Source organism: Glandiceps talaboti, chromosome 7 (genome assembly GCF_964340395.1).
Source record: "Glandiceps talaboti chromosome 7, keGlaTala1.1, whole genome shotgun sequence".
NCBI classification, from domain to species: domain Eukaryota; kingdom Metazoa; phylum Hemichordata; class Enteropneusta; family Spengelidae; genus Glandiceps; species Glandiceps talaboti.
The window spans coordinates 8,327,335-8,341,754 of NC_135555.1; the positions used below are offsets into that span (position 1 = coordinate 8,327,335).

At 35.8% G+C, this 14,420-nt stretch overlaps 1 protein-coding gene across 1 annotated transcript in view; it reads right to left on the reverse strand.

Moving 5' to 3' along the window:
- Positions 1-14,091, reverse strand: part of LOC144437882 (uncharacterized) — a 129,557-nt gene extending 115,466 nt beyond the window's left edge. The window contains exon 1 of the mRNA XM_078126914.1: positions 12,010-14,091. Within this exon, the coding sequence (XP_077983040.1) occupies positions 12,010-14,091 (2,082 nt within the window). The remainder of the gene's footprint in view (positions 1-12,009) is intronic.
- Between the last annotated feature and the right edge of the window lie 329 nt (positions 14,092-14,420).

A 14,420-nucleotide genomic window follows, 5' to 3' on the forward strand; every position in this document is an offset into this window, starting at 1 on the left:
AGCATAATCACAGATCGCAATGTAACAGACTAAACATATTGGTTGAATATGAAATAAAGTTTGAAACAAAAGACAGGTGTGACAGCTTAGAGCTATAGTTATTTAACCTAGACATATTGTCGTACTGTAAGCATGCACGTATTTATTTGTATGATGGCTGCGTTTATTAATTGGTATGTTTGATATCAAGCACAGCTGTGTTGTATAGATTTGGAAAGGCATAAATCACACTCACTAATACCTTCCTGTATTATCTCTGCTTCAAATGCTTCCACTTTACATCCACTCTGGATGCAAACAAATGGAAATATTACATTTTTTCTATGTCTATTTGTCATTACAATACAGTCTTTTACTAATATTTATCACCAAAATTTTGAATAAGTTTATTTTCATCTCTATGACATTGTCACAAAATTTATATTTCCATCTACAACATAATTTCAATATTAAATTCACAATCTTATATTTGTCCTCCATTAATATTTTCCCTACTACAGTTTGATATACTTCTTTCTCACTTATTCTGCAAAATTTGAAAATCATTTGTAAATCACTAGGTAATGTAAGATCGAATCATTTCAAAAATTCATAAATTGACTGATTATACCTCTGAACACATTTTTATTTCTCGTTCATAAAATGATGAACAAATGATACAACACTGACAACCAGTGAGTCAGTCTAAGATAGACTAGTAGTATATATGTATAATCGTTTTGACTATCAGTGGAAATGATCGCAATGTGTATAGGGCTAGGCTAGTCTAGTAAGAGTACATATACACATGCAGAGAAATATACAGCAACCCTAAATTCATAGTCGTATAAACATTATAAACACAGAATGATTTAAATGATTGGAGGTAAAACCATGTACATATAGGCAGATAGACAGACAGAGAGGATGACAGATAGACAGACAGATAGATGAAACCCAATAACTAAGCCCCCATCAAGACTATCTGATGATGAAACATTGGTGATTTTAGACTAAATCCTTTGATATTGATGACAACTGATTTCTTGTTCACCAGTAAAACTGTAACATTATCCTTAGAATTCCTTACAGATATTATTACAAAATCCAATCAATTACAGCGACAGATTGTTTTTATTCTGGTCATATTTTCCTTAATGTCCATTAAAGCCCTGATACAAGTTGGTGACAGATAACATAATGTAGTGGCTGTGATGTATTGGATGCGATGCAATCTAGAGGGAAAACCCAGCTGGAACTAGATACTCTTCATTTTTACATTAAGCTTTGATTTACAGCTGCATAGCATGGGATATATGCAAGTCATAAAACACAGCTCACAGATAGCCTAGGTTCAACATACTTGTGTTTTCCCTTAATGGTTTACACAAATTTATTACCTTGGAATGTTGGCAATGCAGTCTCTTTCCAAGACATATGGAATGGTTGTTATCCCATGTTTTTACTGTTCCCCTTGTCATGGAATGGTTGTTATCCCATGTTTTTACTCTTCGCTTTGTCACAGAGTGGTTGTTATCCCATGTTTTACTCTTCCCCTTGTCATGGTATGGTTGTTATCCCATGTTTTACTCTTCCCCTTGTCATGGAATGGTTGTCACCCCATGTTTTATTGTTTGATCCCTTTGTCCTGGAATAGTTGTTATCCCATGTTTTACAGTTCTCCTTGCTATGGAATGATTGTTGCCCCATGGTTTACTTCCAGCCCCATGGTTTACTTCAAAACACATCTGTTGTATGCCTATCTACCATTAAACCAATACCATTTCACTTACACAATGGAAATCACATACACACATTACCATGTCTGCAAAGTGCATTATTTTATTAGGCCATTTCCAAGACAGTTACACTTGCTCCAAATCACACATGTTTAGATACATTAGTACATATCAAAGTGCTTTTAAACAACTCTCTCCATCACATATGTTCATTATTGGTTCACTGAGTTCTCTGCTATGCACAAAAATATGGTATGTGTAAAGTTACAATAACGTTCACAATAGGTGATTTTTTTTTTCATCCAAAATAACAGAAAATACATCTACAAAAATAACATGAAATCAGGTGCACAACACTGTATACCACCCTAATCATAATTTCAGTTAAATTATTGTTAGCTTGTTTTTTGTTGTTGGTTTGTTGTTGTTTTGGATTGGGGGGAGGGGGGGTTACCTTAACTATATGATAATATGACGCTTTGACTCCTTGCAGATATTCTTGAGCAGTGCAAACCCCTCCTTATTATCAATTTTAGGTTTTAAATTTATCAATAAAATAACTTCACTATTTTTTCTACTTGAAAACACACTGTTAAATACCATAGACTAAATACGCATTTGTTACTTTAATTGGCAAAAACTGAAAAATGTGTTAAATATTTGTCTGTACATACAATATAGCAAACTTTTTATACATCATATTATGTTTTGCAATTGATACATTACAGACAGAACTTGGACTATGTTGTTTCACATTGTCTTTTCAGATAGAAAAAACATCATAAAATTGTTTTATCAATTAAAAGTCCGAAATAAATCCCTTTTTTTTCGCATGACCACTTATGGTTATAAACCAGATATAAAATTCTACCAAACTTTTAGATAGCCTAAGAATATTTCTAATAAATCAGTCTGTGGGTCAAAAAAAAATTGAAGTATTTTCCTCTCAAAAACTACATTTTGATTTCTTTTCAAGTGTCCACACACTAGGCAATACCAGGAATACCGACTGTGATACCAACATACCTTTGAATGAGGCACCTGGGACAAGTTTGCAATCTCTCAACTTGTTTTGTTGACTCTTTAACTTGCTGTCTGACCCCATAGACGTAACCTTTGACCTTCCTGAAGACAGCCAAATAAAATATGGCTTGCTAAACTGAGAATGGAATTTAAGTGGAAATGCCGACTGATAACACAACAGAAAAATTTCCTTGGACATTTTTTTGTAATTTGTGACTTTTATTTACGTACATAATAACTTGATATACACATTGTCTTCAATTTTTACATTTCAATCAACAGATATTTCTTTTGCTTGGACTTTCCCTTCGTAGGTGTTCATTCTGTTATTTTTCACTTTACAGAGATTTTCTTGTCATCTTTCATTTTGTAATTATTTCACAAGGCACTTAGCTATCTCACGTAACACACACATTTACCTTGAGTAAAATGAAGAGATGAAAGTGGATTTAGTTCAATGACTGAAATATACTCCTCTCAACATCACTACCTACATCATTACAATTAACTCAATTGGTTTAGTAGATGCATGTCTTCTGGTTTAGCTTGTCTTGTTTTATTATGATGTATCATCTCAAAACACCTCCCTGTACATCTACAAACACCATCCCGTACAACTGCACATGTTGTAAAACTATCACTGTACATACTAATGGGTTAACTAACAGCTAGCTATTCAGTCTACAGGAATCATAAGTTAGCTATAGACAATATGTTGACATACCAGAATGAAGCCAGATATATACTACCAGCCTCAATTTCTAAACAACACAGCTGTTGTTTTCTCTTTTTCCTCTGTGAAAGACAGATAGCAATGAAAACTGTACACCTTTTCCTGTTTCAGGTGCTGCCTCAGGCATAGGATATCATTATCTCCAGGTACATAATTGCATATTTCAATTTTTTCACAACATCAAATTTTTACATTATAAAACAGATTTCGACTCCATCCAAAAAACCCAATATGGTAAACTGGATTAAATTTATCTTTTTTTCATAGAAACAAAATATTGAAATCCGATTTTTTTTTTCTTTTGTTCTTTTTTTTTGATGTTATTCAAATCTGGTTGGTTTGACAGTTAGTTTGCATGGGAAAGTGGTGGTAAAGTATCTTAAAATGCCACGTTGGTGGAATTTGGAAGTACTTAGCGTAGTGAATGGTGACAGATGTCTGTGAATAGAAGCCTACATCTGTACTTTAATAGTCAGATAGCAGACTGCAAAACTCTACTCATTCACTATGCCAATATTTCAATAAACAACAGCATCTAAATCTTGACATATACCACTTAATTTTAAGACATTTAATTTTCACTTTTAAAGCATCGTCATAAACCATTATGTTTAAGATTTGATATTTCTTTAATTCAAGACAAATCTTGTTCAATAAAAATAAAAATAAAAATATTTCCACAAAGGTATTATACTGGCGGGGAAAAAAACATCAATGAATTTAGCAAACTGAATTCAAAAGTGAAAATTTTCCAACAATGAGATCGGCTTTTTAGAAGTCCATATGCCACATGGTTTAGGCTATGCAAATATACACATTACAATAATCAAAACAATATATATTGAACAAAATCATTGTACTATTCATAAGTTGCGATTTTTCGAAATAAAACTACTTTGTTCATATTGTTATAATTCTCTTTTATTCAAATATGCGGTGAACCATGCATGGGGCCAGTCTAAAGACATATGTTTTAACCTGCTACGTGTAAGCAGAGACATGAAATGGCATAGACATATGTTTGGTGTAGAGTAATTGATGGCTAGACTAGCAAAGTCAAGTACACTTGGGGTATCATGATTCAGTTGAGAGACAATTTATTTATTTATATTGTATTTTTATTACAACCACTTGAAGAAACCTCACCTGTTTGCCTTTACTGGCCAATACAGTGCTTTGTTAAGGAAAGTATTATAAATCTACCCAAGTTCATTCTTTCTCTCTTTTTCTGCTATATTATAATCTTACCTGATTTCCTACCAGCTATCCAGTATTGTCAACTCATGCACACTGATCACATTTATCAAATGTTCCCCTCTCTATCACCACATCATAAATATGTAAAATATATAAAACTATAAAGTTTACCTGATTTCTTTGTTACAAGGGTTCTAAACCTCTGGCTCTATCACTGCATAGAAAACTGTATCTCTTTTTACACCAGAGCCCCCATCCCCCAAGGAGGTACTCCCACTTATTGGGTATACATATGTGTGCTGCCCTTTGGGGTGGGGTTTTTGCCCTTTGCTCTAAAATGGGTACTGTATTTTTAGAGATAAGGAGTCTAAAATGGGGTCCACTTCACACAATTTTTTATTTTGTTTGGTCTAAAATGGGGTCCTGGAAGGAACCACATAATAAACTCTTGATTAGTTCGAAATTTCAGGGAATTTCCCTCGAAATTTCCTCTGCTAATTCGCTGGTTTACATTTTTATATCAGTGATTATGTATTTTGGTCTACAATGGAACTTCTAAAAACTTGAATGGTCTACAATGCAGTAATGGTTTTTAGTCAAAATGGGTCTAAAATGAGGTCTGGGGTTGACAGCATTGATTGGCCACATACCCCTACCAGACCTGGCCAGAGGTAACCCCTACCCCACCCCACCCCCGGGCTCCATCCCTACCCTACCTATCCCCACCACTCAGAGTGACCAGAGGTCTCACATCAGAGCGCCTATCCCCCACCCCATCTATCCCACACGGCTTTGTGTTACCAGAGGTCTAACACATCACAGCCCCATCCCCAACAACATATCCCTGGACCACTCAGTGTGACCAGAGGTCTAACACATCACAGCCCCATCCCTAATCACCTATCCCAGACAATTTTGTGTTACCAGTGGTCTAACATCACAGCCCCCATCCCCAACAACATATCCCTGGACCACTCAGTGTAACCAGAGGTCTAACACATCACAGCTCCATCTCTAACCACCTATCCCCATCACTCAGTGTAGTCTAGTTCCTATACAGTATCATTGCGATTTATACCTTCACTCACACAGTTACCACAGTTGGCATCCAGGCTACACTCAGTGTAACCAGAGGTCTAACACATCATAGCTCCATCTCTAACCACCTATCCCCATCACTCAGTGTAGTCTAGTTCCTATACAGTATCATTGCGATTTATACCTTCACTCACACAGGTACCACAGTTGGCATCCAGACTACACTTAGTGTGACCAGAGGTCTAACACATCACAGCCCCATCTCCACCAGAACTATTTCAAAACGACTCTTTGTGCTACCAGAGGTCTAAACTAAAACTATGAACACATTTTCATCCTTCTGTCACAAGAATTCTAAAACCTTACCATAACATAAAATACCAATTCTGATAAATAGAAAAGTTGTTTGACATTAGCTTATACCAAACCATGACTTTGAGTACTTGCATTTTCACCAGAACCAAAATATTTACAAATTTTTCAGTCCATTAACCTTATTAAACTGGCGACATTACATTTCATGTAAACCAGCTGTTTCTTGTACTCAGGTCAAATGTCTTACTACCCTTGACATTCTCATAATTTCAGTTACTTAACAAAACATCTTTATAAAGTTTTAGGAGTATGGTTTACATATTACCACATATTTAACACTCATTATTTCCACAGGAATAAAATGTGGAAATATCTGGAGTTTAATAGAGTTTACCATACCATGGCCCTACCCCCACCTATTATTAACATCGACCTGCCTCCACCTAAATCGATTCGAAAATGATACAAACTTAATTGATTCAGTTAAATTGGTTTCTGTCCCCATGAGAAAACTGAGCAATGGATTTGAATCAATTCAATATTGCTTTTGCGATAGTTTCAAACTGATTTACTCTGAATCGGTTCAAAACCACCCAAAGGTGGTAAAACCAACTAAATCAGTTCAAATCAATTTTAGTGCATATGGTGACAGAAGAACCGACTTCCATTTGATTTCAAACCAATTCAACTTTTCAAATGGAGACAGGGTTATTAACTCTCCTACTGTAAACTCCACCCAAGATGGTAGGAAGGCCAAAATCTATATTTCCCTTATTCAAAGTTCCCCTGTTTGTAACATTGATATACTTCACGTACTCAAAAGTATTTCTAGATATGATTGAATTATATGACATGCAATATACCCTCATAAAATCTTTGTGAATAGAACTATTCTCAGAACAAATTTGTCAGACCTGGTACCAGCAAGCTATAACAATGTCAATAATTATCTTTCAAGTTTTACAAATACGGGTTAAAAATGATTAATTTGAAGGGGGAAGATTTTCCTTTCCCCATCCTTCAAGATCCAGCAAGTCACAAACATAAGTTTAGATGTGTCATGAGTGTAGTTTCATGGTTACATTAATTAATATTGCATCAGTCTGTTTTGTTCATATCATTTATAAACTATTAGACAGTCCAATCAGTTTGACTGTGGTTGACCCCACCTACTTCTATAAATGTCAACATACAGTTAGGCCATAGGGGTAGTCACAATCATGATGGAAAGTTTTATAAATGTAATCAATTTTTACATTGGTAAATTAGAAATCGTTATTTCTCTAAATACATTTTAAAAGAAGGGCAAGAAATATCAAAATATGGGTTTCAAAAAAGAAAAAATAATATCCTTCACATAATTTTGAACAAAAACTTCTTTTCACATAATTGTGGCAATAATTTTCACACAAAGTTGGAAAGTTTGTTTACATAAAATTGGCACAAAAGTAAAACATTTGTTTTTATAATTTTGGCACAAAAATGAAGTTTCCTCATAATTTTGGCACAAGAATGGAGTTATTTATTTAATTTTGACACAAAAATGAAAACAAATTTCAATAATTTTGACGGGAACTGAAAGTTTGTTCATATAATTTTGGTGGGAACTGAAAGTTTGTTCATATAATTTTGGCGGGAGCTGAAAGTTTGTTAACTCAATTTTTCTATTAAAAGAGGTCAAATCAAACCTATTAGCAACAACTACAATATTGATACTCTTAACCTTCTTTTAAGCTGTTAATCCTGACTGAAAATAAACGTCTAAAACATCAATCATGTGACTGAAAGCACAATGAGATAAATAATCCTACAGGTTGTGGCATCTAGCCATTAATCATGTGATTAATCATGATCTTAATCAAAATCTGATATAGGAGATATCAGTTGAATTTAAAATGATTTTATCAGGGATGAAATAGATCAATATTGATACATAGATTGTTGTCCCATAATATTAAGATTTCATTTACTAAAGTGAAAGTATGAAAATGGGGTTCTAATCTTTTTAAATTAGTTAATGTATCCGTGTATCTGTTATTAATGAAAGTTGCTTTGTGAAATCTTCTCCAGATCCCTAGACATTTTATTAGCCTTCCTATCAGTGATTCTGTTATGGGTGATAAGTAGGTAATATCTAACAGTGATTTTTGTTATCTGTTAGAGTGAAAACTTGATAAAATCTACTGAGTTACAAAGTCATTTTACCAGATAGTAAGTAGATCAATTTTTGCTACCTGACTGGGACAGTGTGAGTTAGCCAGTCATTTCACCAGGGTTCCCTAACAATATTTTAAAAGTCTATGATATATCATTTCAAATGACTTTGCTTCAAGATGCTATTACTTGTGCTAAAAAAAATCAATTACGACAATTTATAACCTATACATTTAAAACTGTCCATGCAGGAGTCAGACCTATTGCCTGTAGTTACTGAAATGTGTTATTTGTGATCTCAGTTATTGTACAGTCAAATTATTCTTCATGTCTGTATCTGTACACATTCTTATTTACGATTTCATTTACTGTAGTCCAGTTGCTATTAATGTCTGTTTGTGTCTGTATAAATCCCTCTTTGATTCCATTCAGTGTATTTCACCATAAATCCCATCTGACAACTCAATGTCAATACACTCACTAATATCGTAAAGCTGTGCGACATGTCTTCATATTTTACGAGTTAAAGTGATCCTGTACTAGAACTCCATATGTCACTCTGTACACCAAACTAAACAGACTGTTAACAATTTAAATGCTTAATTGGGCTACATTTGTTGATCCTTGCATTCAGGGCACCATATAACACATCCATTTCATGGGAAATAGAAACATTCAACAAATAACAAGCTGACATATAACTAAACATACTGGAACAATAGATAGAGAAGGGGACCACTGGAATGGTGCTCTCACACTAAATAAATTATTTTGAATTTAGCCTGAAGCTTATTATTGTTTTCAACACAGTTTCTCTATCACAAGATAGCGGGACTGTGTTTTCAACCTCAGACCACTATTCTCTATAGTGGTCTGAGTTTCAACTAGCTTCTACAGCTCACTTTTACTTACCTGATTTTTACAAAGAGAACATTCAGTAACTGAGTTGAAGGCCCAGATTGAATTAGGATGAACATTTTAGATGTGAAAAACAGTTGTCTGGTAAAGGTTGTAATAAAGTTGTCAAGAATAAAAGAACAATCCTATCTAATCCTCATGACCCCTCCCCCCCCCCCCCCCCCCCCCATATGATAACACTAATGCAAGATTCCAAGATTGAAACCCTGGCCTTTATAAGTCTTATGTCCTACTCTGTGTATGTGCTGCTGTTGTTTCTATTGATGGTGGTGGTTGGGGGGGGGGGGGGGGGGTTGTTAAACACTGGTGAACCTAATCCATGGGATTGTAACTTAACACAATGATGTAGACAAAGTTTAAGAATATTACAATAGTCCAAGTTGAGAAATCATTGCACACAAATAGACTTTCACTTTTTGAAAGTGTATGGTTAGTTGGTACTACTACTGATAAAATAACGACCGGTAATTAAATAGAATCCGAGGGATTTCAAATCACTATACACTGACTTATTTAAGAATAGGATCATAAATAAGGTATCCTAAATCACAATAACAACTTCTGCAAAAACAGTGATTATGTCACAGTAAACTTTACAGTACACTAAACTTATGGCATGAGTGATTTTTTACTATACAGGTATTATAGTGTATACACACATACCTATGCATATACAACAATAGTGATACCCCACACATATACCTGTGTACATAAAATGATAAGTTTTATCACCATTGTCATGGAATGGTTGCATGGTCTTTTCAACTTGATAGTAACAGATATTACTCAAACACTGGAAAACGTTCATCTGGGAAAAATCTGTTTTACTTATTTTTAGGCATGTAAATTTTCACAGTTTAGTTTCTGAACTTAATACAAATGGACTTCTCACGACACCATTGTATTACTCCATTAGCCTATAACGAGTAAACAGGCTACTTATGCATATTGGACCTTACCCAAAATACAAGGAAGTGCAGTTTGCTATTTGTTGATTCACTTTAGGTTTGTGTTGGCAGTTACTACACGATATATCATTTTGATATACCTACTACCATTGCAAAGCAATACACTGATGACAAAAACATGGATAGTTGTAAATTACACAGAGACAGTAGTCTCATTAACACAGTGGACATTTAACACCTCTTCATACCTACCTTGGTAAGAATATGGCTTACATCTGACACATAGAAACAGATAGGGATTCAAGTGCACTGATAATCAGGGCAAACCACAGACAAAGAGAAGACTTTTCCTTGTCTGTGGGCAAATTTAGAACAATATTAACAAAATATCTGAGGAGATTTAAGATCGATGTCCTCATCAGGCCAAATTTACAATAACATGAAAATATCCTAAATGTTTGCTAATTTGTAGGGTCAGGCAATATTTCATAATTACTTTGCATATTTAAATATTTTATAATTACTTTTCATATCTAAACATTTTAGATATTTTGCTTTCAAATATACCCTTCATAAAAGGTACTAATCCATACAACGTTTGCCCTTGTCACTCACTGTCTGTAATGTATTATTAACAGTACTATAAAAAACAACCCACATCTCAGTATACATACAAAATGTATATCTTTCATAGTTTTAAGAATCACATTCATGGATAAGAGACATAAATTGTGATTAATTGGTATTCATGGAACAAGCAGGACTCAAAATAATAGTAGTCCCATGTCCACAGACTACCAATTCTTCTACATCTACTTCTATACTAAATCTTTCTTGTTATGGGCTACCATAATTTGCAGCTGGTAGGCCACTCTGGGTACCGCTGATTGTGTGAGATGATTTAGAAGATAAAATTAAGATTTAGGGACATGAAAGTATTTTAATAACACACAGATTTCCAATGGAACACAGATTTCAAATGGGAGTCCTCTGTTTTCAGTTCAGGAATATGGTACTACTGATCACCATCCTCATAAATTTTAGAAGGTATTACGCCACTGAGACTACCAAAGATAAAAGTTAATTTGGAGCCCTGACAAGCTGCAGCAAACTATCAACTTCATTGAATGGAGCATTGATACCAACTTCATTGGAAATTCACATTACACATCACAATGGAATATTGTTCCAATGTTGTGTACTTGCCAGCGATGTTTAACAACGTTATGCCTTACTTCATCTAAGGCGTATAACCATTAAGTTTTCAATTTCATTTTTCTTTCTTTTTCTCATCAACTCTACTACATTTTTGTCAACATTCAATATTATATCATTAAATTTCGATATTTTTGTCAACAAATATCAAATAGTATTTAAAGTAAGTGTAAAAGTGATATTTTTGAAAGTTGTACAGTTTACTTTCAAGCCATTCACTTCTACCTCCCACTCCCTCCCACATAAATCCTTTAGCCCATCTTTTTCCATATACACTCTTGTAAACATTCAAAACTACCACCTCACCTCATCCAAAACAAAATAATAGTAATTATATTAATATATAAATTAAATAATAAATTTAAAAACTAATATTTCAAAGTGAAAGTTTGTATGAGTGACAATCATTTGGATATAAGAGTATATTTGCTATTGTCCACAATAGTCAAGCCTCTTCTTCAGTCCATATGTATGTCATTAATAGGGAACTTGCAATGCAGACTGAGCATGCACAGACGCAAAGGACTATGGGATTATCTGTGGTTATCGTAATACCTAATCTGGAGCTACTGAAAAAAATGAACCTCCCAGAATGATCACGGTAACTATGAATTGATCATTTGCGGTTACAAAGAATGTATCAACATTGTTTACAATGCTAATTGATTAGTGTTTATTATCACATTTCCCATGATGCAACATTCAACATGACGGGTTTGCAAGTTCCTTATTTTGTAATTTTTTTAAAAACTTTTATACTAAAAAGGACCCATTAGGAAATTACACCTACCTCTCTGGCCACGAAGTTATTGTTTTTCAAGTTGAGACTATATCGACGTTTGTCAAGAGGGACTTCACTGCGTTCAAAGGCTGTCCACTGTCTTGTCAAAGATGTTTCACATACTTCACAAGAGACAACCTTGTTGTTGACTTTGATGGCACCTTTTGGTGGCTCTATCTCCAGAATAAAATCATATTTCACCAGATCAACAGTCTTTATCTTGTCTCTTGTGATCAGTCTTGCACACAAGAAGCACACAAAGTTATAGATGCAGTACCTCCTCAACCACCGATTGGATTCACCTAAGTTATCAGAGTGTTCATAATCTTCCCACTGACACATCAGGTTTTGATGGCAGAAACTACAGGCCATCACGTTACCATCATTATCCATTGGGGAGGCATGAGGTGCCGGATCACGACTTGCCAAGAATGGAAAAAATGGCCCTTCACTTGAATCAATACTTCTATTTGGATAAGACCTAAGCTGACATCTTTCAGGACTATCAATTGCTGTATCACAAATAAAACAAGTAGGGCTTGGAACACCATTACCTGGGAGTACTGGAGAAGACTGGGGTATACAAGCACTATACTCTGTTACTGGAAGTGTCTGAGTTTGATCAAATAGACACAGATTGTACTGTCTCTCACTCAATGGAATTCCCTTAGCTTGATAGAGTTGCCACTGTTTCTGATGAGACAAGTAGCATGATTCGCACGCCACAATTCTTCCTTCCTTGTCAATGGTTTTAGCTTTATGTGGACGTTTAAGATTTATGATATAGGGGAAATACATGGTGTGGCGACAGCTTTCATCTGGTGCTAGTGTATGAATATATCTTGTTTTAGATCTCAGGCACACCTGAGCACACAGGTAACATACATCTTCATGTACCACTTCACCAACCCTAACTGGTGGTAGATTTTCTTCTGGGGGCACAGGTGGTATCACTCCATGTGCATCATTCCGTATCTGATAGACTCGGTTTTCCTCAGGTGCACTTGTCAATTCATATGCTTTCCACTGTCGATGAAGAGACTTTCTACAACTATTACAAACCCTTGTAAGACCTTGGTCTGAAAGTGGTAGTGCTCCTGCTGGGGGTTTAAAGTTCCGAAGGAATGGGAAAAAAGGATCTCCATCTGTATGCTTCTCACTGTAGATGAATCTTCCAGATGTAGCAGGCTGGGTTATACCACACAGGAAGCACACCATCGTCGCTAACATTCCAGGGTCATCAGTTGGGGAGGCCACACTCGTTTCTGCACTGCGCAACTGGTATTTTCGTTCATGGAGAGACACATTATTCTCCTGATAGACCTGCCACTGTCTGTAAAGGAATTTTTCACAGTCTTCACAGGTCACCACTTTGCCACTGAAGTCAGGAGGTTTCGCCCCAGGGGATGGAGTATGTTGTTGTAGCGTTGGATAAAATGGAGTGCCTGCATTTAACTGAAGTTGGTACCTTGTATCAACTGCCCTCATACACTGTTTAGGCCTCTTTCTCCCACAACAAAAACATACCTCCATACTTTTTACTTCTTTTCCCTGTACAGGTTGACTTTTCTCTGAGTTTGTAGCTTGTCGATTTGATGTGCGAATTTCGTACCTCTTTTCCGGGACCCCGTTGCGCTTGGCAAGATTTAAATCCCCGTCCTGTTGTTCATATTGACGCTTCAAAGACTCGGCGTCGTGTAGTTTTAATTTGTATAGTTCCTCTCTCGCTTGTTGACTAACCTGCATTTGTGGATCAGCCTTGCCAGGCACACCCCCTCCACTTCTCTTGAGCCAGTAAAGACGCTTAACGATAGGTGTGTTGGTGTGCTCAAAGGCATACCATTGTTGAATGAGAAAAGCGTAACATACTTGGCATGCATCAACAACTCCTCCACTGGTGATGGGTCGGGCACCGGGAGGCGGCTCGTGGTATTCCAAGAACGGAAAGAACGAATCCTTACCTCGTTGCCGACTGTTTAGATGACAAGATGAACCTTCACTTCCACACACGAAGCATACAAGGCGTCTTAACGTGCAGCCGTTTGCAGCGCTGCCAGAATTTTCTTTTTGGATATGTGTTCCCGCCGCCATGAGTTCGAATTTTCTCGTCTGCCACTCAGTTAACGCGTCTCGCCACACTGATCACACGACTGAATAACTACAAATCACAGCAAACAACAAATCGGAATAATGTTCAGCCGTTAAAGTTCGCAGAATCCAAGGGAAGACTCCGGATAATTTTGATGAATGGTGACATTTTTCTTTGAGAGATAATAACCGCAATTCATACCTGGCGCACAAGTGCACTGCAGACTACCAAACTCTTCCTGGTCTGATAGCTCTCCACCCACAATGCTTTGTTTATACATATGCCGGGGAACATGAATACAATGTGCATCAATAAGTGGTCGCCTTCTTTC